Source organism: Stegastes partitus, unplaced genomic scaffold, assembly GCF_000690725.1.
Source record: "Stegastes partitus isolate 25-593 unplaced genomic scaffold, Stegastes_partitus-1.0.2 Scaffold124, whole genome shotgun sequence".
Taxonomy (NCBI): Eukaryota; Metazoa; Chordata; class Actinopteri; family Pomacentridae; genus Stegastes; species Stegastes partitus.
In genome coordinates this window covers 496038-522088 of record NW_007577855.1, presented here as the reverse complement: position 1 = coordinate 522088, position 26051 = coordinate 496038, and the positions used below count along the sequence as shown (strand labels likewise).

General features: G+C 43.9%; 1 protein-coding gene across 2 annotated transcripts in view; it reads left to right on the top strand.

Moving 5' to 3' along the window:
* Positions 1-26051, top strand: part of ntn1a (netrin 1a) — a 58981-nt gene that overhangs the window by 28549 nt on the left and 4381 nt on the right. For both annotated transcript variants that reach the window (XM_008278486.1, XM_008278487.1), the window contains exons 3-6: positions 1890-2078; positions 10184-10333; positions 12501-12554; positions 22087-22161. In XM_008278486.1, coding sequence (XP_008276708.1) covers positions 1890-2078; positions 10184-10333; positions 12501-12554; positions 22087-22161 — 468 coding nt within the window. The remainder of the gene's footprint in view (positions 1-1889; positions 2079-10183; positions 10334-12500; positions 12555-22086; positions 22162-26051) is intronic.

Sequence of the window (26051 nt, the reverse complement as noted above, 5' to 3'; positions counted from 1 at the left end):
CGGTAAGAAAAAAAAAAGGCTTGTTTTTCTAGAAATCTGAGTGAATACATAGTAAAGTTTACGACCAATGCTCGTAAGCAGGGAGGGATGACTAATTAAACCCCTGCTATCCTCCAGGAAAGACAGAAAGTCGGAAAGCGAAGTCACTACTGATAAGAGCTGCTGTGTGTGTGTGTGTATTTTAGATATTGTAATTAGGCCCTTGGAGTGGAAGGAAGGAAGGAAAGAAGGAGTCTCAGGGGTCCCAAAAGAAAAGAAAAAACACACACAAACGCTATCACTGCACACACACAAACCCTTCCTCCATTATGATGGGCAAATGATAAAAAAGAGTGAAGAAGGTGGTGCTGAAAAACTGATGAACCAACCACAGGACACCAGTTGGACCCATATAACCCCTATTTCCACACACACACACACATACAGTAAGCACACATAGTAGAGCCACAAAACTGTATCAGAAGCGTTGCGGTTAATAATGCATGAGCGTGTCTGCGCTGGTGGAGGAGGACCGGTGTCTCGGACGGCCGGCCTTTAATGAAGTTGGGCATGTCTGCCTCACTCGGCTGCCAGAGAGTCATGAATAAACATCAGCCGGCTAATTAAACTCGGGGCTGGCAACTGTACTCATCAGTAAACAAGCGGCAGAAGAAGAGGGGGTCTCTCGCACATGCTCGCAGGGATTTGCAGTGGAGTGGAGGAGCGGCGGCGGCGGCGGCGGCAGGCCTTCGCTTTCTCTTTTAGTACAATGTGGACTCAGGAGAGGAACTTGAGGAAAAAGAAAGAAAGTGAGGAGTAGAGAAGTGTTGGAGTGGAAGAGAGAGACGAGCGCAACTCTGGAGAGCATCTGATCTGATTATTAGACAAGTTCAGAATCAGAAGCAGATTTACTGCCAGGTGTAGTTTGCACAATACGAGGAGTTTGCTCTGGTGGGTTGGTGCAACGATAAATACACACAGTGAGGAACAATGTACAAGATAAAGATATAAAAACAGCTAAAAAATAAAAGCAAAAGATATTGTGCAGTGGAGAATTAAGTTTAAATAAGAACCACAGGACTGTAGTTATTTATAAGAGTGCACGGTGTGGAGGTGGAACAATAACAGTGAGGATAATGAGATGGTGAGCAAAGAGAAAACACGTTAATATAACATATGCTGTCCATAGAGGGGGCAGGGGGGCGTCGGTGGGGGTCCTGTGCCTTGTTCTTGAGGCCAGTGGCAGTCGGGGAAAAAAAACTGTTCTTGTTGCGGGAGGTTCTGGTCCTGATGGATGAAAGAGTTTGTGTCCAGGGTGGGAGGGGTCAGCCACAGTCTTACCAGCACGCCTCAGAGTCCTGGAGAAGTTCAAACCATCAGTATCTAAATCAATGCAAATGACAGTTTTGTATGTGTGAAATACTCAAAATACGCAATTCAGTTCAGCCATTATAAAGCATGCACAGGATACAGTAAATAAAACAAGAGGTAACCACAGAGAAAGTTCTGCTTCTTTTTACTCAACTCTGAGTGTAATCAAACTTATAAGAAGTCATGTTGTAATTAATAATTAGGATTTTTACCACTGCAGAAGCCGTTAGTTTTGCGTAATACATCTTCACATACATGCAGGTGAATATTAACATGACATTAAGCCATTAGTCTTGTCAGTTAGGCTCAATAACGAAGAGCTGAATTAACTTAAAGAGAAAAAAATCACTAAAACATGCCTGTAATCTTCACTTCAGCTGGTCTGAAGGGGCCACAGCTGGATTCAGACAATATAAGAACCATGTGCTTTTTTTTACACTTTGCTTAAAATCTCAACCTGACCTCACTGAGGGATGCTGATTATAATCTGATGATCAATCTGCTGGTGCTGATGTAACCCCTCTGCGTTTCCTCCACAGCCTGCAACTGCAACCTCCACGCCCGGAGGTGCCGATTCAACATGGAGCTCTACAAGCTCTCGGGGAGGAAGAGCGGAGGAGTCTGCCTCAACTGTCGCCACAACACAGCGGGTCGCCACTGCCACTACTGCAAGGAGGGCTACTACAGAGACCTGTCCAAGCCCATCTCACACAGGAAGGCCTGCAAAGGTACAGAGTTCTGCTGGTCTGTCTTTCTGTTGGCCGACAGTTCTGCCCATTTCCATGAGCAGTTTGTCAACTTTGACAGAATCGGAAAGTTTTAAGATGTATACATACATATTGTAGGTTTTGAACTACATTTTGAATTGTTGTTTAAAAACTATCTCATGTGAGTTTTAAGTGAATGCGGGAATAACGTTTAACCCTCTGAATCCCGAGCAGTTTGGGCTTTTTTGTCATATTTTTACCCAATGTGGCGTCAGTATTTTAACTGCAATATAAAGTCCTGCTCCTCTATGGAAACAGTACAACCGTAACTAGTACACACAGTAATAATCCCTAAAAATTTTTTCAAAAAACGGGGGAAAAAAGTTAAATTTGTTCGATGATTTATTTTACAAAAATTGAAAAATATACGTACAACATTTTTCCCACAGGTTTTTACCAATACTGGAATAAAAAATTTGGGCTTTTCAGATATTTTTTAAATATTTTTTCAGACATTTTTAATTAGTTTCCATATTTGTCTCCTATCTGCTGTGTGTAAACACTGCCTGTAGTTCAGCCCAGTCCAGTGGAAAGTCTCTGAATTTTAATTATGTGATCGTTGGCTGCAGTTGAGTCACTCATAGCTTTTTGGTTTTGTTAAAAAGCACAAAATTATTTGATTTTTACAGAATCTGGTCAAAGCGAATGGTTTGTTTTTGGCAAAGTTTTGAATAAGACATGTAAAGTGATTTCAATGAAATATGATTTTATGAGTTTTCTCACAGATGAATAGTTCAAAAAGCATGGGAATATTGAGAATCTGATGATCTTTTTCCATCTCTAAAGTTTCTTGCTGTTGAATGTTGGACTTTTTGTGGATTTTTACAAGAATAACTTGGCTTTCAAACCTGCTGGCAGCTTTTGGGCTTCAGAGGGTTAATGCACAGCAACAGTAACCCAATAACAGCTGCTGCTTGGATTATTCAGGTCTGATACAAAAAGAAAAACGGTTTTAGATGAATTGCAGGAAGTTGTGGGGGAAAGCCGGCGATCTTCACATTCCTGAGCCTGTCTCACCCTCGTCTCCCTCTGTCAGCGGAGATGAGTTGGGGGTCTTCTGGGTTTGCGGAGGTCGTGGCGGTGGTATGGGTGGGTCAGGCTGGGTGTTCCCTCATCGACACTGAGTTATTTGGCTTAGTTCGAGGTGGGGTGAGGGGATGACAGGACAAGCAAAACAAACAGAGCGGAGGTGTGAAGTGATCCCCAGTGCGGGGCCCGGAGACGAACGAGAAGCCGGGGACGATCGCTGGAAGGAGCCGCGAAGACGGAGAGAAAAGAGGAAAAAAGTCGGGATCGGACGGGTGGCAAGAGAGTGAAATATGGGAGGGAGGGAGGGAGGATGGGGAAGGAAGAGGAACACACCCCTACGCAGGTGTGCTCACTACTCACCGCTGGATGAATCGCCTGCCATCAGCCCTCAGCGGAGATAATAAGGGTCAAAGAAAGAGAGGAGGAGGAAGAGGTGAGGGCGACTGAAAAGCAAGAGAGAGAGTATGTTTTCTCGCCTCGGCTATAGCTGCAGGGAAAGATAACAGGAGCTGGATCCCTGTGCAAACAAGCCCAGAGACACCTCAGAGGTGCTCGGCGTAGACGGAGCTCAGATGCGTGCATACCTGTTGGAGGGGTTTTCAGAGCCTCCGAAGGCAGCGCGTGAGGAAATGTTGACAGTTTAAGCCGGAGTTTTCTTATATCAGTCACCGTGAAGTAAACGAATAAACCCAATCGCCAGCCGGTGAAGAGAAAAAACATCTGTAGAACATCTCCTTTGAGGAGAGATGGCACTGCTCACTTCCTAATTCTCACATTTCCACTCGTTGCATTAGCTCTCATTAAATTCCTCACATCCAGCAACCATAACCAGCAGATTTTTTTTCCCCATCTCTGCATGAAATTAATAACAAAGCTCTTAACAAATGTTCACCACCCCTCCCTCCATCTCCTCCATCTCCTCCTCCTCCTCCTCCAGTCACTCATGACCAATATTCCTGCAGCGACTTTTAACACCTTCCGTGGCTTTGGGCCCATTCTCCTGTCGGCCAGGAATGCAAACACATATTCATCAAGACGGGACGTTGTGTATCATTAACCCCTATCCTCTGCTGTGTCTAACAGGCCGGCTTATTGTGTTGTTTTTACATTCCTTCTCATGTGTCCGAGGCTCGATTCTTTCAGCATCTCATAACTCACGTTCATGGGGGTTTGGTCGCCATTAAGGAAAAAGTTACGGCCCCGCTTTCCTCATGAAATGTTCGATCCGTCAACCTGCACGTGATATACAAGAGAAGCAATGCGATCAAACATACGCAAAATAGTGCGTTTTATTCTCAAGCCTGGAAAAATAGAATAAATCATATTTGTTGCCTTAGAAATTTTACATGATCACAGCATTTTTCAGATAATTACAGACTGTTTTTATTCCTTTTTTTTATAGGCAGCATAGCCGCTAAACTGAGAGACCTTGAAAACAAGCAACCAAACACGAACAAATACGTTAATGGCTTTTTTTTGTTGAAGCTCATATTTCGGAGCAAACAAACCAAATGAAAGCGACGAAATATGAGCGAAAAACCTCAGTTCATGTTATCAAGAATGTCGTGTTTTGGGTTTTTTTTTTTTCCCACCGCAAATAGAAAACAGTCTGTCTGAGAAAGAAAAATACATTTTCCATCGATGTGGAAATCTGCTCTCATACAGCTATGATGACTAATTTGATGTTAGAGGAGGAGGGGGGGATGGATAAATGAGTCATGAAGCGAAGTCAAAACAACGAGTCGAAAGCTGTGAGAAATGCACCTGGTGTGGACCTCCGACATCTGGAGGGAAGCGACGTCTCGTGGATACGTGGAGCTATTCTGATAACCGGTGCTACTGATCTGGAACCTGACAGCCTCCTTCGTCTTCATCTGTCTGCTTTTGCATGAATTCTGTCTCTGCTGGTTTTCTTTTCTGGTGCTCTGGCTCTCTCTGAAGGAGTAAAACTTTGTTTCAGGCAGATATAAACAATGAAATAAAAGAAATAACCGTCTCTAAGTAGGTGATGAATTAATCCGTCAACGCAAATGTAGATAAATTACACTTATGAGCTATTTTAGAGTAAAAATGATTCAAAAACCAACATTCTCTGTTCTCAAAGGAAGATAAATGTGAGGATTTCTGCCTTTTTTTTGTTAGTTTATTGTAAATTGAATGTTTTAAAGAAATCTGACGTCTCTTTGTTGGTTTCTATGAGGAACACAGACATTTTATAGACCAGATTATAAATGATGGGTTCAAAAAAAAGCCCCTTAAAGATGAATCAATCATGAAAACGTTATTAGTCTAGTTATTATCCGTCATTATTGTCAACCGCCGCCGCCACACTTATTTGACACAATAGTGTGTTCATATAGCACCGAGTGGAATCTCAGAGCAATTAAATGATACGATCTGCGATAATGTTATTGTTACAAGATAATGATAGTCCCATAGGCTCGTGGCAGGAGTGTAATCATGTCATACACTCATTACATCAGTGTTCCCCAACTACCAAACACTAAATCATCTCACCGGGGGGATTTATTCCTCCTCGACTCCTTCGCGTTTTCGCCGTTGCCTCTCGCCGAACTAAACAGATTTCATCATTGTTTATAAAAAATTGTCAGCTTACCCAAACGGTTTTGTTCAATTTAATCCGTGAAATTTGCCAGAGTTTTACGCGCCTCCCACCTCCTCCAGCCCCGCGTAATTACAAGCAAACACCGTCCAAGTTCTACCGGGGTATTTAGTTACATCAAAATAGACTTATAATAAAGGATCGGCGGTAATTACCCCAAGCTGACAAACGATACGAAGCATGAACTTGTTGCTTTTGCCAATTAAAACATTTTTTCGCAAACTATATTCGGAAAGTTACTGATGAACGATTTAAAGACGCGTGTCGTTGTGTTGCTCTTTCTCTTCGCTAATGAACTTCGCAAAGTCGCCACACACCGAGCTTTTTCTCCCCCCCTTCGCGTCAGACACCTTAAACGTCGCGGCCTGCCAAATTCTCTCAGGTTCACCACATCATAACTCAAGATAATTCAATGAAACTCAAACCGCAGAACTAATTTCTGTCCGCTCCTCGAGCGGCGTGGGCACTGCAGCGAAGTGACAGCAATTAAGAGGTTTGGTTATTTATTGAACTCAAAGAAAGAAAGAAGGAGAAAGAGAGAGAGAGAGAGCCCTTCTTTTTTTTGTAATTGTGGCTTTTGGAGGAGAGCTGCAGGTCGAGGAGCACAAGAGTTTGCTTTTATAGGCTACGCGTAATACAATCCTCTCGGAAAGCAGCTCATTTCCATAGGAGGGCCATTACAAGTCAAAGAGGCTGCCGAGTGAGCCCGGCCCGGTGGCTACACTTACTATAACTTCACCCCTCATTGAGCGTAAACTCAGAATCGGCAGTGTCTCAAACCGTCTGAAGCCTCAAACGCACGGACGGAGAAATAACAGCCTGAGCAGGACGGTAACGAGATTTGGAAAAAAAAAAAAGCGACAAGAGATGCACCCCGTGTGGTCTTTGAACGCCTCCGACGCGTAGCCGAGATAACAAATGTCGCCCCGACGTGACAGGTCTGTGTAAAGTTTAATCAGCTGGTGCCTGTTTGTCGCCCTGGAATTGAATTTAAAAGCAGGTCTTATCTGCATTTGTGATTTTCCTTAACGGTGCGTTCAAATAACTGCTTTTGATTAATCCTCCTCAGAGGAACGTCTGAGCCGTGAAACACCCATCTCCACACGTTGGCATCGCCTCTGCAGCTGATGGATGTAACACAAGCCTTCCAATACGAACCTCAACCGTTATGTAATCGATCAGCTGGATGATGAAGAACATATTTAGCATGTAGAGGACAGTTTGATTGAGAGGATGGTTTGTTCCAATCAGCAAGCTAAAAAAAAAAAAACTCTTCCCCCTCTCTCTCCTCGGCATATGTCTTCCATCGAAACAGTAGGTTCTGTTTTATTGACCACACATAAAATGTTTTCTGCTCGGGATTCGAAAAAATATTGCTTTTCATGACTTCACTTCTTCGCTTTGTATTTGCGGAGGGCTGATATCGGGCGTGTTTTCAATTAGAAGGACGCACATGTGTTTAATGTGTTGCGCATTAAACATCATCCGCAGAACGAGCGCTTGTCCAACTTTTTTTTTTTTTTTCTTCTCTCGGTGGCCAAAACATGACTCGTCGGGCCGTCGCAGCCTGTTATTTCGGATCAATAAAACAGCGCAAGAAGCGGGACACACCCTCTGTTGGGTAAACATGTTTATGGATCGTACAACAACCCCATCTTAGATGCATGTGGAACCTAATTATAATAGAACGCAGACTCGGGTAGCTTGGCTTCGCTCCACGGCCAACAAATTATTCTTACTGGCACGGTGCGAGAAAAAACCGAACGGAGGACTTCAAACACCGACTTTATGGTAAACGATAGGCAGAGTTCAAAATTCTCACATTGTGCAATCTCCTCGCCTGCCTTTGAGGAAGTCTTCCTCTCTTTCCCCATTAGCCAAGAACATTTTTCATGCTTTTATACGCAACTCTGTCTTCATCTAGACTCATTGTAATCCCTCAGATGCAGATTTGTGTTATTCGAAGAAAGACCACAGGTTCTCCTTCTACACACACACACGCCTGCTTCTTATCATGAAACTGTTAAGACAGAAAGGGCCTCTTCTGGTCCCCCCGTATCTCCCCGAGCCATCTGGAGTATCCATGAAGCCACTTAACTGTTTAAGTGGACGCACACTTAAAGCGGCGACTCTCGCTCGCACCTCAGGAGTGAGCCGGCGTGTTAGTCAACAGGTGGCTCGTCCGGCCGGAGAGAGTCGACCAATTTGTCATCCGGCCGGACGCCGAGTCAGTCGGCTTTCAAGTCAACGAGGAGGACCAAATGTGGAGGAGGAAGAAGAGGAGGAAGAAGAAGTGGAGGAGGGGGGTTCGTGATTCCCACCTGTACGCCATGTGCTGTGCACCTTGATTTACAAGCAGGCTTGAGGCTCTGAGCCGTGGTTCTAAGCACACGCTCTTAAAAAACATTACCTGAACTCTCTGAAGCTCCAACCCAGAAATTCACTTTACCCCGTGTGCCTCAAACTCCTGTGACATGCTCTTAAATTTACAGGCCTGAAGACGTGCTGGACCGGCCTCCACGCTGCTTACTGGCCTTCCTGAGACCATGTGTGTGTGTGTGTTAGTGTGTGTGTGTTTGCATTAGTGTGTGTGTGTGTTTGCATTAGTGTGTGCTGTTCCTCTGAACGCAGCTAGAAAGCGGTGACAGATTGGTCTGATAAAAGCACTAATAGGTACACACACTTCTAGGGAGGCGTTCTGATAAGAAGAGCGAACACACTCACACACACTCACACTCACACTCACACACACACACTCACACACACAGCGAGGACAGATAAGAGCGGCAACAGAAGCTGAAACACAGGAAACAGGCAATAGAGATAAAAGGGAGAGCGCGATAGAGAGACGAGAGGAGGAATCCTGCTGGAAAACACACCGTCCTACAGAAGTATGGACTCGTCTTGTAGCTGCCTCACTTGTCAGAATATCTCACGAAACAACAACTATGTTGTTTCCGAGAGTCAGAGGTCAATCATAAGGAGAGCAGATATTACATGACTGCTTTACAGCGGTCTTCTCCCCGAGGCCTCTCTGTAACTCTATTATGCAGCCTGATTGAATAACAACCATATAGGTCAAAGTAAAGTAAGATTGCATTCTGACGCTTTCCTAGAGAATGATTAAAGTTGCGCAGATGCATAACAATCACACAGCATGACGCAGTTCAACCCCTTCAGCCGACACACACTAGAAATGTGTGATTTTGATTGCACGCACAAGCTTATTTATAATAGAGACTAATTTCAATACAAAGGGAAGGAATGATTGTGTTCAAGCTGGGATTTGAACATGTGGCCTCAACAGTCTGTGCGGTTAAAAACAAACCAAAAAAAAAAAGGCCAAGCTGCTAAATACCCCCACAAACCTCAAAGTACATTAATTCAGCTGAAGGCTTTGAAGGCTTTCAGAGTGACAAGTGACAAAAAGCAGAGGAAAAAGAAAAAGATCTGGAAGGAGGGGCAGCGAATGAGCAGAGCCGCATCACTGGTTTTCCCAGGAAATAAACAGAAAATAAAGCACTTACAGGGTGAGAAATATGGTGATGAGAGCTCAGTGACACACACTGTTTTTGGCTTTGTAGGTGTTTTAAGTGAAAAAAAAAAAAGGGGGGGGGAAAGTGATGAGAGATCTGGACTGGATTACACCGTCAGGATTTACAGTTTGGACTGTTTGGAAGCCTTCAAGCTTCGTCTCCTTGCACGAGTCACTACTATTTACGTCCGAAAATAGATGAAAACAAACAAGCCTCGGACAACTGTTAGTCAGCGCAGATTTGGAAACCTGACGGAGTTTGTTGGCCGTGAAATAAATGAAAGGTTTGGACTTGGGTGAGCGATTGGAAAATGATTACATTCCTGGAGCATGTGTGTTTGATAGACCCCCCAGTTTGGGAGGAAGTGTGACAGACGTTTTGGGCTCACGTTCAAAGCTTGACATTAATCAGAAACAGGCAATTAGGATTATCCTCCATTATTTTATCATTTGGTGAGCATGCACAAGCCGTTTCTGTCTTTACCTCACACATGCAGTCCCAGCGAGCCCCGTTTTAAACGCCAAACAGTCGGGTTGCCACGAAGAGGCACACACAGGATGATGCCGGTAATACAATGTGGCAGCTTTTTGTGCCGTGTCTCCAATAAACGGCGGCAAATTGTCAAGAAGTGCTTGTAGGCTTGGAGGACGTGTTGCTCTTTCGGTCGTGATGCGACCGCAAAAACGAGTGTTGGACCCGAGTAAGTTCTGTCTGTCCGTGCACGCCTCCACCTGTCTCTCACCGCTCTTATTGTCGTCGCCACACCGCTGCTGTGTACCCACCTGCACTCTCTGTAGATTTGTTTGTATCGCCTCCACATGTGTGCGTGCGTGTGACCACTCACTTGTGCCTCTCTTTCTTCCTCTGTTTCCTCACAGCATGCGATTGCCATCCCGTGGGTGCTGCTGGCAAAACCTGTAACCAAACCACAGGACAATGTCCCTGTAAAGACGGCGTGACTGGTATCACGTGCAACCGCTGTGCTAAAGGCTACCAGCAGAGCCGCTCGCCCATTGCCCCCTGCATAAGTACGTGGAACCAGCCTTTTACCCTGTCTGCCTCGCTGTAGGGCAGCATGGCCTCAGGTCGATCACACACACCTTGGAGAGGGCACATCAGAAAAACTGCAATATATACAAACATATACGCGACACACCCACCACACTGGAAGAAGCAGGCTCATCCTTTTCCTCAGACAAGTGCTTGGTGTCCCGCTGTCGGTTTTTCTGACCAGTAAATCTGCGAGCTTAAATAAACACACCATTAAAGTGAAGCTCAAGGTTAGGCCAGCGCAGCCTTCCCGGCTCGTTGAGCTCCATAAATCTGAGCAAAGACCCCGGAGCTGTTAACAGCAGCGTCTCCGAGGCCCGACGTGTTTTTAGGATGAAAGTGAAGGAAGATTTGTGTTGAATTACGAAATCTGTCTCAGTATCTAAAGTCTAAAGATAGTTTGCAGAGTAGTCAAAGGATAAGAAGATCTATTTCTATTAATTGGTTCTCTTATTGTAAGACAATTAAGCTCCAATATGTGTGACTGAGGTCAAAATAAATTCACCCATCATATCAGGTAAAGCAGGATTTCTGGAAACGTTCAGTCAGAGCCGAGGTGTCGAACACGCCCTGCTCCCTGTTACATAAAAGTAAAGCCCCTCTCTGATGATTGCATCCCTCCATTACACGAGCAATAGTTGCCAAGTCTCATTTTAATAGAGCTCCATAACAACTTTGAGTTTCTGTATTCTTTCCATTGTTGTCAGCCATAAATCTCCACAAGTCAATTATGAGAACCGGGCTTGTTTTAATTGGCCCACATGGCAGCTGAACACTGACGAAAGATCGCTGACCAACAACGGCATTAGGCTTTTTGTTTTTTTTGCCAGCGATTGTTTTCTTGTCATTATTTAGTCAGCACCAGTCAACAACAGGTGTGCACATCATTCCACAGATACTGATTTACGAGGCATGAATTTGGAAAGTAGGAGGCGGGTTTCCTCGGTAACAGCAGAGGAAATCTGATTCTGCTTGATCAAAAGACTTGATTCTTTCTTTCTTTCTTCCCCTCATACACGACACCGCTGCACAGCTGAAGCCGCCACTGTACTGCACACCTCTTCCCTCACCTTCTTTCTCTGCATGCATCTTTGATCTGCGGTTTTACCTTTTGTCCTCGTCTTCTCCCTCTGTTGCTCTGTGCAGACTTTTTTTTTTTGATGAGGCCCTTCTCTCTCCCTCCTGCCCACAATAACAAAAAAAAGCGTGTTTTGTATCTTCTGTTGCCATCCTGCCCCCCTTTGGAGATAAGACGGCTGTTCTCCATGCATGGTTTCTCTGAGTGTCAACTTCCTACCCGCTTGTGAATACAGCTGAGTATGAAGGAGGGCCGAGAGAATCAAGTCATCCAGACTGCTTTGTTTGGGTTTATCGCTGCTGCTGCAGGAGACAAGGGAGGCAGAAATGACGACTCAATGAGGAAAGATCAGTAGATTAAAAACCTTTAATGTGAACCTAAATACTAAGGAGTCCTGGATTATTGTTCATCAGACAGGAGGATCCAGTTGATGAAAGGCTGACAGTAGAAAACAAAATTAGGACACAGACACATTAACTCAACGCTGCTTGTTTCATGTTTGTACAGAAACATGTTGCTGTAGTTGAGCTTCAGTCATGTGACCTTGTCCAAGGTGAGTTCAGATACTTAAGCTTGGTTCGGTCCAACACATAGAAAAGTCTGGTCTCACTCTCGATACCGTCACATTTATCATTCCTCTGGCGTTCTCAGGTCTGTTAGTGGTCAGATATGGTTATGCATGAAATATGTAGGTGATGACAGCGTCTGAAGCAGAGGCCTGAGGATGTATAAATTAAGATTAGATTGAATAAAGATAAGAATGTAGTAATGCATGAACAAAAGTGGGGAAAATATTAGCTTTTTAACTTAGAAAAAAAGCTTAAAATAGACATTTTTTTGGCTCTTGATGCTTACAAACGAGTTAGTAAATTTGAAGCTTTCCACAGCTGCACAATAACACTAAAGGCTTGTCTGTTGAAAAGAAGCTTATGATTGTCATATTTTACTTCCTTTGAGTTGTTTTACCTTCATTCTTCCTTATTAAATATGCACATTCACACACGTTCACTGCATAGACACACATATTAACATAACTTTCTTTGTGTCACGTTTTTCTCCGGGAGAAGAGATTCCAGTTGCGCCTCCCACAACCCCATCCAGCAGCACAGAGGAGCCATCAGGTGAGTGCATCAGAGAGTCAAACAACATCTGATCTTTTTCTTGTATGTTTATCTATATGCTGCTGCTGCTGCTGCCGCTGCTGCTGCACACCCGTATAGGATTTGCCCTCGAGGGGAGAAGTGAGAATAAACGGACGTGGGATTTTTCTCCAGTTCAGTTTCACACCTCATCCCAATATTTTTCCACAAGTGTAAAGAAAAAAAAAAAAATAGACTGCAGGATAAATTGGATCCCACTTGCCTTCCCCCTCCTTATTAAGGGTTCATGAATATTAAATCTATTAGCGGCAACCCTGGGATGTGCCTCCTTTAATCTCTCACACTTTCACAATTAATCAGTCTAACTGCGGCACAGTGGGGTGTTGGTCTGGTGTGCGGCGCTGGGGCCTGCTAGTTTGTTTGATTTGATGATATTTCATCTCTCCCTCATTCCCAGTTTCTGCTCTCTGATGCAGTGAAGTGAGAGAAGGAGGGACGTGGATCTTGTGATTTAGCGAAGCATTCAATAGTACAGTTTTCATTCATTCACGAGATGATTCCTGTTTGAGTTTTTGTGGATCCTATTTTTAAGAAGGGATCAAGGCTGCAGGATTAGCTTTTGGTATATCAGATGCAAGAGATGCAAACAGTACAACTGCAGAATGGGTTGATTAATGGTAAATGTAATGGAGCTTGAGCTGGAGTGGGCTGTGAGCTTAATTGGATTTCTTCTTGAGGTAGATATTGTTGGTTGAATTATATGGATGTAGGAGTTTTCTTATTCCAGGTTGTGACATTTCTTCATCATTTTCTAATCTGTAGGCACAAAAAACTAAACACTCACATTCGTTGCTTACTGAACGCACACATCACACATCCGTACGGAACCCACAAGTCACAAGTTCCATGTTTCAAACACATGACGGGAAAAAACTTGAGTCATCTGGCCCGAACCGTCTGTTTTTTTCTGTCTCCCCCCATAAAGTTGCGAGAGGCCCAACGTATATACATGTGTGAGTGTGCGTAAGAGGCTCCTGCAGCTGTTGTTGGGCCCTCCGAGGTCCCAAACGTTTCCCCTGCACGGCTTCGATTGACAGCGCGGGCCAAGGGTATCGCCGGTCTCCGAAACCCTTCCTCCACCCCGCTTTTCCTTTTCTCTTTCAGTCCCATTTCGCTCTCTTCCACCTCCTTCGTCTCCCTCTGTTTCACGCTTTGTCTTCACATAGCACCGTGGGTGGTGCGGAGCTGGAATATCTGGAGTTTCTCTGGGCCTCCCTGTCAGGAATCTGTCTACTTTTCGGGCGTAGGAAATTTTCTACACATCAACGAGGCATGACTAGATAAGCGAGGGAAGCGTCTAGATACGTGTTATTTTATCAACTTGAACGAATGCGACGGTAATTAGAATAAAACGCAAGAAAAAGAGATTTTTGTTTTTGTAGTTTTGTTCCCACATCTATGTTTGCCTGTAACAACCACCTGGTTTCAGGCTAGAACTGACTAAAGCGTGTCATCGAACTAATGTAAACACAACCTGTAATGATTCGGACGATGACGCTACAGGTAATCTAATCATGACTGAGAGTTCTGGGAATTCCCTCTCCTGCGTATAATGGACATGGGACTGTTCAGCCCCAGAGGCTGAAATCAAGCAGACGGTGAAGGTGCAGCACCTTGATGGACATCCTGCGTTGGTCATGTCAGAATCATGAGTAACTGAGGTCCCGTCGGCCCACCCGGGCTCCAGGCCCAGAGGAGCCTCTTAAGAAGGTCGTGCAACAAGCGCACCTCTGCCTTGGCCTGGTATTCCACCAGCTATGATATCACCTAGCGTGATTGCAAACAGATGTGAGTGTGTGTGTGGAGTTTAAAACTTTCTTTTTTCTTTTTTTTAGAAAAAATAGTATCAAATAGTCATAATCTTTATGGCTTTTATTGTTTGCAGTAGCAGTTTAGATAAAAGGAAGTGCTTTATATGAAACTAAAGGAAATTATATAGCAGTAAATGATTGAAAAAAGCAGCCAATAATAGATTTTAATTACAGCATTTATTGAGGGCACATTTATAATATATATAGAAAAAAAAAGAGAAGAAAGAAAAGGAAATAGCTTGAGAAAATGGAACGTAGAGCAAATAAGAAACAAAAATGACGAGAAAAACAAACCAAAGAAATCTAAAAAAACCACCAAAAGAAAGATCAAAATGAAGAAAAAGTGAAATAAGAAATGTAGGGGAAGATGAAAGCAGAATTGGGGGATCCATTAAGAAACCAAAAGTGAATTTAGAAATATATGTGAAGAAGAAGAAAAAAAAAACAGCCCATGTGTAGGAGCTGACAGCTGTGAGGCAGGTGTCTCGTTGCGCCTCACTTGAAGGAGGGGAGTGGAGCCGGTCGGAGGGGGGTGGTGGTGGTGAGAGGAGAGGAGGAGGGTGGTGAATGGAGGGTATGAGGGGGGAAGATGGAGTGGATATTAATTTGTCTCTTGCAGCAGGGCTCTCCCCCTTGCGACCACACGGAGGGCTGGAATGCATGGAGAATACCTCCGATGGTGTGGCCCAGACAAAACACACATTGTGCTGGTAGGTCATGGATGGTGTGAGTCGCCACTCCCACGGGTCATGACAGAGACGTCTGCACGGCAACCAAAATGTGGAGGAGATTAACTGCTGATGACCTGCGATGGCCGCCTGGGCCCGTCAGGATACACAAGATGTGAATGCAGCTAATGATGATGAGGAGAAGGAGCACTGGAGTGATGATGATGATGATGATGCTCATAAGGGTTCAGTCTTATATAATGTATGTATGTATGTGTGTGTGCGTTTTGTCTGAGGCTGGAAGTGATCAGAAAACTGTGGCGGACCCCTCCTCAAATTTTTTGGACGTGAGTCTCGCTTCACACGCCCTGTTCGTCGACTCACAGTCACGCCAACGTGGGATCTTGTTACACCACTTAATTGTACGAGAGAGTAAATAATGGTAGAAGACATATTTTGCAAAAGAGCCACGGCCAAAACTGGAAGAGCACGGTATCAAATTGTCATTAAAGTTTTTCATGCAATTCGCTTTTTTGCATCAATCCCCCTTCTCTCTCCTTTGGCAGAGCTACTTCCCCTCTCTGTGGTTAAACTTTGGGTGACAACCAACAGGAGTCTCTGCTGACTCATCGGAGACTCATCGGTTACAGTAACGGAGGGTGAAGCAGCTCAAAAGTAAAATCTCAAATCAGGTCGAGGATTCTAGCAGCCTCTCTCTCTGACTACACAATGAGAAAGCGAGTGGGAGGGGCTCCTTTCTTTTCTGTCCTTTCTGTCTTTGCTGGACTGGATCCAAACTCACAGCTCTGATGTGAGCAGAGCGGCGGAGAACAGTGCGGGGCAGCACACTGGGCTCTATAATCTAATTACATGCTTTATTTGCCGCAATTTGTTTCTCAATCAGTCTGGTTGAGGGAACAAAGCCCTCCTCCCGGGCCATCATTCATACCTCCTTGTCTCACTGCTCTGGTAGCTCCGATGCTGCCCTGCCTCTGTTGCTGTGTTCACACTGAGGACCCCGCGTATAGAAACATCGGGAATGTGTCTATTTAGTTTGGTGGTGGGTGTTTTGAAGCTTTGCATAGTTTTCAAATCAACTGTGATTGGGGAGGCGACTGCAAGTTGGCTAAAAGTTGGGCACATTGCAGCGAACTCTATATGCAGTCAGCAAGCTCCAGCTGTAAATGTGGCCTCAGTGTTCTGACTGAATCGTTTTTCCCCACTGTATTTTTGAGTTACACTGGACTGTCCCCATAAAAATCAAGTTTTTTGACATATGTTTTTTTTTAATATTCAGGGAGACGTTAATGAGCCAAATAAGCGCCATAGCTGAGCATTTCTGCCTTGCTCAGCCATTGAAATACTTGGAAATTTAAAATTTCAACCCTGGGGTGTTATTAGTGGATATAAGGGGACTTTTTTTCTTTTTTGACTTTTTAAAAAAGTTTCAGATTTAGGCCAGAAATTAAAGTCAAAGCAGTTACCATATATGTTTCCTCACCCACCGGAAATTTTTTTTTAAATTAAAATCTAAATGATATGTGGATAAATGATTGCAAAACATACACATATAAAGAAATCATCAGTCAGACTTAAGCAATTTATGACACTTATGTCAAAATATCACTCTGGCTCACTCGTGATTGGTCAGAGGCCGTAGTGACTTCACTGATTGGCTGGATGAAGTCACGTGATTCTGCCCTCTGCCATTTTTAAAACCTACGGAAGTGACCATATATGGTTACTTGCCTATAAAGGGTTAAACCCGACGTATACCCAAGAAAGTCTCATAAACATGGATTCATACTTTTAGGGTTTGTAGCAGTCAGTCCTGTCATCTGGCACACTGTCTGTATCATTCTTGAGAATCGGTTACCGGTTCAATGAACCAGCTAAATTACTCCAATTTTACAACTTATCATTGTGCAGCATAGAGTGATTTTCGTGTATGAGCAGAGTCATGGGTGAGCTGGTGTAGAGCTAACAGTGTAGAGCTACATCTGAGTCATTTAAAGGCATGAAGGGACTGTTTTCATGAGATTTAAATGTGAAACTCTTCAATCCTTTGCTACGGTGGACTGCAGGTTATATTTTCAGTTTCTTTATGTCGTCTGTTATGGATTGATATGAAAGGCTGTGGGAGGTTTTATTCCACCAAAGCCAGGTCACAGCTCAAATGCTCATCAGCTCGATCTGCTGCACCTGCGGAGTAAAGCTCAGCTGCAGGCTGTTGCAATCAGCCTGGCAGATAGACTATATAAAGGTCTGCAGCTCTTCTCGCGTGGGGAGTGTGGATCTGGAGGCAGCACCATCAGCTGTCCTCCTTGGGAAATGTTTGAGTGTCTGAAAATGTGAATTAAGTTGTTGTTTCTTTCTTTTCCAAAACACTGTTCAAAATAGTGACTCTACCTGAGTTGTGTTGTGGGACTTTTTTTCCAACTATTCTTTACTCCTGATAGACTCAGTGGGCGGTCGATAGGAGAAATCCCTCTACTGCCTTTTAACCAACCATCCAGTTTCCCCATTTCACTACCTTCACGATCTTGTGTTTTTTATTTTAGTAGGTGGGAAACCTAGCATCACCCTTAATGCCTAGAGAACCTTGAGTCACCTTGTTGAATGGTAAACACATAAACCTTCCTCTCCTTAGCAAAGGGTTCAGGATGTAATGGTGCCATTATAGCAGGATTACAGAAACTTGTGATGCATTTGTCAGCAGAGGAAATGTTTTCCTGGCTTCTAAATTTTTTATTTTGGGATTTTGGTGCTTCTTGAGTGGCTTCTTCGTTCCTTTCAGTTTGACTTTCAGGTCCATGTTGAGAGGCTTGGTGTGCTTTTTGTAGTGCTTTGTGTACTGTTGTGTTTTGTTTTGTGTGTTGTATTGTGTTTGGTTTGTTTTTTGTGGCGCGGAGTGTCTTTTCTTCAGTCTTCTTTTTTTTTTTTGTAGTCATGATGCTTCTTTCCTATCATCCGGGGGGTTTTTTGGTTTCTTTTTTTAATAGCCAGGGCACAGTTTAATCCCTGGCTTGTTAGCAGTGTCATATTTGTCCTGCATGACACCCTTAACACACCTGAACTCTGTCAGTCCCTCTAAACACTGCAGTGTGTGCAAATTTCTTGGCCCAAATGTTGAACAGTTTGCATACTAGTTCTAGTGTGTGTTGCATTTGTTTAGCCTTAATCTGATGCCTAACTTTCCATTAAATCTGCTGCTTTGATCTGTTGTGTCAGTGTACCGTTATCTCCAGGAGCAACACTGAGGGAAGTGCTGTATTTATCCCTTGTTTCCCATTTATCATCCGTTGCAGTTTGACAGATCATCTTGTGCTTACAGAAAATTGTTCCACTCCAGTGCTTAAAGTCACATTATTCCCTTTGAATACAGAGACTTAAATTTGTCCTAAAACATGTGTGAACATACACCTTTGCAACACCTAACAGTGAAGTTGCTCTTCAGTTCTCTGCTTGATTCCTGAGCTTTTAGGATTAATATTTCTGGTTTCTTTAGATTATGGTAGCATTACCAACGTCCCCACAGATGCAGACGGTATTAGACCAACCAATAAATGTCCAATACAATTTGTATGCAGCATTTTCTTGGACTATTTAATGCAAGTTTGCATCAGGCCCACTGAACCCATTCCACACTGATGGTCCTTGTTCTGGGATCAGGGTTGATATGTTCATAGAATGCAGCAGGTTGCATTTTCTGGCTTGTTGTGTTGATTTTACTCTTAATTTGAGGAGATTTTATGGACGGCAGACTTCTGCTAAGTGTCTCCTATCGCTCAATGTTGTTCTTCGTTATGGAGCACTAGCTGACTGACTTTCCTGATCCCAACTCAGGTGTTGGCGTCGCTCCTTCCTCCACCACTGTAAAGCACTGGCTCCAACACGTGGGACTGTGCGGCACCGTACTCCCTCCTGAAGCAGCTTTAAGGAAAACGATTAGCTTCAAGGGCTCGTACAGTACTTTGATAGAAGGGGCAAAGGTCCACCTCTCAGTTACACACTCCTCAGCGCTGTGAAAGGCCCGAAACAAAGCGCTGGAGTAACTACATCTACTCAGAACACCCAAAGCACATTTTAGCTCAGTATTACAGGACTGCTTCCACTTCTCCTGCTTGTAACGCACGCACAAAGGGAACATTTGTCCTCACGGTAGGGGACTGCCTGGCCCTAAATGGGCATCTCGGGGTGCTCTCAGCGGGGCCCGGAGCTGTGTCTCAGGGGTACACTAATGGGGAACGAAAGGCTATCAAAGGGAAGTATCACGATGGCATCACGGGGGGGTTATGAGAAAACAAAGCTTCCTTTCCACGGTCGCCCCCCCTCCCCTTCCATCATTTACATGGTAATCAGGTGCAGCTCATATAGACTCCTCTGTTTCATTTACTTTGCCTATTTTTTTGCTACTCTCTATTTCCTACCACCCGTCCTAACCAGCTTTTTTTTTTTTTGCTGATTTGGGGGTTTTACTTAAAATCCTGGACCTCCTCTTCTTCATCCCACCCCCTCCTGTTAAATTTCACTCTTGTCTTTTTTTTTTTTTGTCCACCTCTCCACCCCTTCGCTCTCCACCAGTATTCACCCTCCCGCCTCCTTTGCCCCCCTCTTTTTTTTTTTTTTTTTGGGTGCATTTTTTCTCGTCGTGGTGTTCCCCGGGCAACCTCATTCAAACGGAGTATAAAGGAGAGTGGAGGCATGGAGCAAAGATCTGGTGACATCAATGATGTTTGTTCATATTCAGGCCGCCTGAAAGCTCCGATCCTCCTTCCACTCCCCCCCATCACTCTCTGACACTACAACTTGCTGTCCATCCATCTCTTTGTCACCCTCTTTTCTTTTACTACACTCATTACAAGTCGCCGAACTGAATCGTAAACCAAATAAGTGCTCCAATTTTTTTTGGCAGTCCGCGAAAGGGGGCCAAAAAAAAAAAAAGAAGAGCAAAACAAGTTTTTCTTCTTTTCCCTTGATACGGCCTAACATCACGTTATTTTGGCTGGAAGTGGATGACAGCAGGGCATGAAGCAATCACTGCAGTTTGTGGATTGCTGGGGCCTGCCGAGTGGAGGGTGGAGATGAACTGCTGCTTTCTTCAGTTTATGGTAATCTAGCGTTAATGGCATATCTTTATGGATCCATTTGGTCACGGTGCAAGGTTAAACTCTGCTTTGCATGTGTTTTCACCCCCAACAAGTGATCAGCAAATGGAGATATTGTGGTGTAGCAGAGATGCTTCTTTGAATAAGTAGAGTCACTAAGGTTTAATCCCATATTTTAAACATTTGTGTAACGTTAATGCAGACATGTGGCTTCAGTCCACATAGTATTCGTACGGTACAAGACTCAGCATTTCTTTATTCTTAACCAGCATAGACACAATTGTTCCCTTTCCCTGCCAACTCTACAATATTTTTTTTGTCTACCAGCTATGCTCTCTTTTGAGGTTGTTATCCACATGTTGGATTAATAAGAAATCAAATGTTTCTTCTTCTACCTCCAAGATACATCTAGTTTGAGGGCGATTGGGGTGACCCCTCTGCCTGCGTGAGGTATTTATTTGTTCAGAGTTGAAGCACCCCCCCCTTTAAAAAAAAAAAAAGGCTCCTCAGCCTGACGCTTCATGGATGGCTAATTTTCCCTTCCTGACCTCCTTTTGTGTGGCATTGACCCCCTTCACCCTCCTCCCACCTTCTACTCCCTCAAATAGCTGCCAACTCTGAGCGCTCTTTCCAAGTAGGGAGGGAGGGTTGGAGGGGGGAGAGTGCAATAAATGCAAAAGCTTGACATGGTCCTCAGTGGGGCATTGAAGTGATCCCGGGGTTATTTTTTTTTTCAGGAGGTCGGGGGGCTGAGGTGACAAGCGAGGTGAGATTTGGATGGAGGGTGGGGGGTTTAAGGCGGGTTGTAGGGTGGTCTGCACAGGCCGGGCTCATTCCCACAGTCTGACGGCGAGCGAGTGGGTCGACGGTGATTTGTCTTTATCCGAAAACCACCTCTGGTACCAGCAGCTGCTTTCATGAGAGCAGCGCGCACATGGCGAGGTGGTCGGATGGCAAAGTGCTTCCACCACAACCAAAGACACGCAAACCGCCGAAGTGATTCCAGCGGTGGCACGGCAGCATCAGGCAGCATCAGGCAGCACAATCACAGCAGACAGATGTGTCAGCCAGAAGAGTTATAGTTGTAAGGGACAAGCAGCAGTCCCTAAGGGCAGATGTCTATTTTTGCTGGGGGTTTTATTTCTTTCGTCTTCTTTTGCTGCTTTCATTTTCTATCCCAAAAACTACATCATAATGAAAAAAAATACATTTTAAAGAAATAGCAAGACGCACCCAAATCTTTAGGTTCTGCTAAATCTGGGTTTTTCGCTTTCTTCCTTCCCAAAAACTACATTGCAATGAAAAAAATAAAAATAAATTAGATATAACATTGAAAGAAATAACAAACAGACATGAAATTGTGCTAAAACTCTGCAGTTAAAAACAAAAAAAATAGAGAAAAACATGTTTTATACACTTTAATTTAATCTCAATATGGATGTATTTTATTTGTAATGTTGCATTTAAATAATTAAATCAATAAAATGTTAATCTCTTTAAGCGTTCAAAAAAATAATTGTTTTTAAAATGTATCAAAAATCATGTTAATCATTGTAAACATTGTAACATTCATTTATTATTAATGAATAATTGCAACAAATTGCTTGAGAAATAAATGGCAACATTTCTGAGCTGAATGCTAAATTATTCATTTGTGTTTTTGTGATTTCTTTGCGGGAAATATCAACAACAAATTCTGGGAAATTTTAATTTGCATAAAAATGAATTAAAATCCACCAGACGTGCTACGACTTTGGATAGTTGTGTTTTTCCTGAAGTCACTTTATTAGAGGCTGTTGTTTTTTCTGTAATAATGATTCTTGGGCCGATTCTGACACTTTTAATTCACAAAACACAACAGCCTACGTAATCCATTGACTGTTTTCTCCTTATTTTTTTCCTGCAGACTGTGACTCTTACTGCAAGGCTTCAAAAGGCAAACTGAAAATCAACATGAAGAAGTACTGCAAGAAAGATTACGGTGAGTCAACAGACAGCCCATCGAATGACTCAGATTTGTTTCTTTGGAAAAGCTTAAAAACATGTGGCCTGATGGAAGAAAAAGCCCTCCACGTTTTTTTTTTTTTTTTTTATTGACTTGGCTGTGGATAATAAACTGCTTTGTCATTCTGCAGGGACACATAACGCTGCACTGAAACTTTTTGGGAACATTTCCTTCCAGTGATCAAGTATTCCGTTAAAAAAAAAAACAACATACAAGTCTGCCAATTCTTATTTTTTTGCGACATGCATATGTTTACTCCTGCACTCCCGTCCTATACATCTGCTATAGTTTACATGATGTCTTACTCTTCTGAGAATAGAGACAAAGGATCAAACAGAAGAGTTAGAGGCAAACAGAGGGGCAGCTCGAGAGAGGAGTCAGGCAGAGAGGTGTGTGTGTGGGAAGAGTTCTATCTGAGCCGGCATTTAGGACCTGAGCGGATGAAGGCAGTGTGACGGACAGTGGGCAGGCTCTCCCAGAGATCCTCATTAAGACGGCCCACTTCTACCCCCCACCCACGACCCGATGCGCTTTCCTGCCGCATTCCTGTGACCATCCGTCTGCCACGCCATTCGAGGTGTGGATAAGACGTATGACCTCTCCCCTCTTCCCGTCCCTCTGTCCCCTCCCCTGATTGAAGTCAGGCCGCTGAACTGGTCAACCGGGCGGCGGCATCCTGCGGCATACTTGGGCGGCTTGACGGACAGGCCCCGGAGGGCCTTTGTTCTGCGGGGATTTAGGGGGAGTTAGGGGGTCGGCTTATGGACACCTCCTCTTCCACCGGTGCCTACCTTGGTGTCGTGAGAAAAGCCTGCACGATGAAATATGTCCGAATGCGTCGGCTTTAGGGGGTTTGCTCGGAAGGCAGATAGTGGAAGCGGATGCGTCTAAAATCAAGAACCAATAGGATCATTAGGATATGAAATCAGCAGGATAGCTTTCATTTGAGGGTGTAAAGATGTATCAGGATATCCTGCTGGAGAAACAATCACTCAACACAATGCAGAGTACCCTCATCTACGAACACGTCCCAAGAGCCTCCAAAGTGATTCTGCATATGTGTGAAGCGTAGGGGATCTGCTGGTACTGATGGCTGAGATAAAACCAAGCAGAAGACAAATCTCCTCTTATGTTTATCTGTGTGGATGCAGGATATTGTTATGTAGCATTAGGGAGACTGAATGGAAGAAGCTCTTGAAATATGAGACAGTATTAACGTTGGGGATGTAAAGTGTAATTTAACCCTCTGAAAATCCAGGTTTGGAATTCATATCATCTGAGTAATCAGCAGTCATTTATTAGAGGCAGGAAAAGTAATAACAGAATGAATTTTTAGCTTTTAAACGGTCTTCCGGTTGCGCTGTCTGTCAGAAAATTGACAAAATTGAACCTTAAAATTTGGATATTTGGACTTTATTACTACATGTCTCGTTTGAAAATTTGCAAAAACATAGCATGTAAGCTAACTAAAGCTAACTAAATCCTGAATTAAAAAACCCAAAGATTCTGTGCGATCCTGCTGCCGCACATAGAAATGTAACAAATCTCTGACTTGTTGCCTGAACTACAGGTTTATATGGGAATAAATCAAACATGAAAGGAGTAAAATATCTATAGCAGGTAGAGGCACCATTTTATTTTATATTGTTATCGATAACACCTGTACGTGGGGATTCCAGGTTGTATTTTTTTCTACTTCTAGCCATGTTTGTGCTGTTTTCATAGAGATGCATGAAAAAAAAAAAAGTGAAAATGTCACTAAAAAAAATCCTCCCAGAAGCTGCTTGGGGTTTAGAAGCTTAATAATAATACAGTTGGGAAGGTTTCCTCTCATGGTTTTGTCATTTGCAGCTGATTAGGTTCACACACAGACAGATGCAGATTTGATGTGTTCATATTTAAAAACTTCTGCAGTTTTCGTTGCAGACTGTTTAAGATTTTTGTTTGAGAAGTGGATTCTAACATTTCCCTTTATCCGCTCTCTCATCCCTTCGCCTTGTGTTGGGAATGTACAGCACGTGATCCTTCATAGTTTACAGCAGCAAGACTCCTAACAGAGCAGAACAAGATCCCCGAGCACTATTTACCCGAGTGAAGCCGCTCGAGAAGCCATGTAAAATCTACAGGAGCTCCACAGAGAGCCGTAGCTTTTGGGCCGCTTTGAAAGGATCAGCGGGGAGCTGGGTTCCACGCTGCGCCGGGAAACGATGCTACAAGCTCCTGCGGTCGATACGCAGACGTGCATAAAGAATCGCAGGAGGGGAAGGCAGGGTGCAGGGGAGGGGCGGAAACGTCTGATCTCAGCAGAACTGCTCCGGGCCTCCCCGTATCCACAGTGCACAGCGATTGTTGTCCAAACACAAACAGAGCGAAGAGCTCAGGCGGCAGCTGGCAAGGTGCTGCGAGGGTCGCTGTCGGGTCATCACGGATCAGCTGAGCGCCATTTAGGAGCCGGTGTCCTACCTAACCCAGCTGTTCAACGATTAGGATACAGAATTAGAAATAAAAGATGGCGGGAAAGAAGACATGTCAAACCTCCCTGTCTCCTCTAATCACCACGTTGTATCTTGTTTATTCAGTACAAAAACTACAAGTTTATGGTTTTCTGAAATATTTCTTGGACAGCTTCAGTGACTTCCAACGTTTCTATTAGTTGTGTTTAGTGGCTAACCACCTGGACGCTGCCCGGCAACTAGTCTATAAATCTACAAATTGCTGTTTTTGCACTTTGATTTATGGAAAACGAAACAATCAAAGCAGATTTACTTTACTTTGGCTCCTGTGTCCTCGTGAAACTCAGTCTGTGTATCCCCCAAAACGTCAGACTCGTCCTTTAATACAAAAAAGTCCTGGAAACGAAATTATCCCCAATAACGGATATGTTTTCAAAGTCAGGAGGACACTACGCCTCGCAGTAGCTGAAAACAATTACATTTTAGAGGCACTTTTAGATCTTTGCCGTTTATAAAGCACCAATCCCAAAGCAGTGACCCGACGTCTACGATCCAAAACCTGCTCTGAATACAGGATATACTCTTAATACAGCCAAGATGTTCACTTCCATTAGCTCCGCGCTGAAGGTGAAAGCAGTGACCTCGCCACAAGGTGGTTCATTTTAAAAAGCAGCCTCCTCTAAGTACAGACCAACTGTAATGGAACTTAATAGAGATCTGGTCAGTATAATACATATTGATAAATGCTGGGATCGGATCCACGAGAGGCCGCCGCCGCTGCCGCCTCCTCTTTTCTACTTTTTTCTTTACTCTTTCTTTCTCCCTCTCGCTCTCCGAGGACCGTATCAGCTCATTCATCATGTGATATCACTGAGTGTCTTTCCAGCTAGCGTCTCTAATAGCCGTAACCGGCCTCCTAATCACATTACAAATCACACTGCTGTGTCAGTAGTAATGGACATAATGCATGTGGAGCTGTGGACGATAGCCGGACCGTAGACCGGCCTGTTCCACAGAGTATAAAAACAGGGAAGTAAGGTTTCATCTGGTGTCGTTTATTGGGATTTAGAATACGTTGGTGCCCACGATTTAATACATCGCACGTATTTGTTTGAAACGATTTAATAGCTTTATCAACGGCAAAACTGATTACGTAGCAAACTTTGCAAGACTAACGCCAGCGCAGAAATACAAGAGATGAATAAATCTGCATCCTGCAAAGCCTGAAAGCTCGCCTCTGGTGCAACCAACAAAAGAACCCCTTAAATCCAAGAGGCTTTTGGGGACACAGAGGTCAGATCTTCCAGTCTTCTCAGAAGGCTTTTGGACGCAAAAAATCCCTCAGCATGGGTCAAGTACTCCCAGCAAGAGTCTCTCCACACTGTGCCCGATGTGCTTTGAGCTGCCAAATCT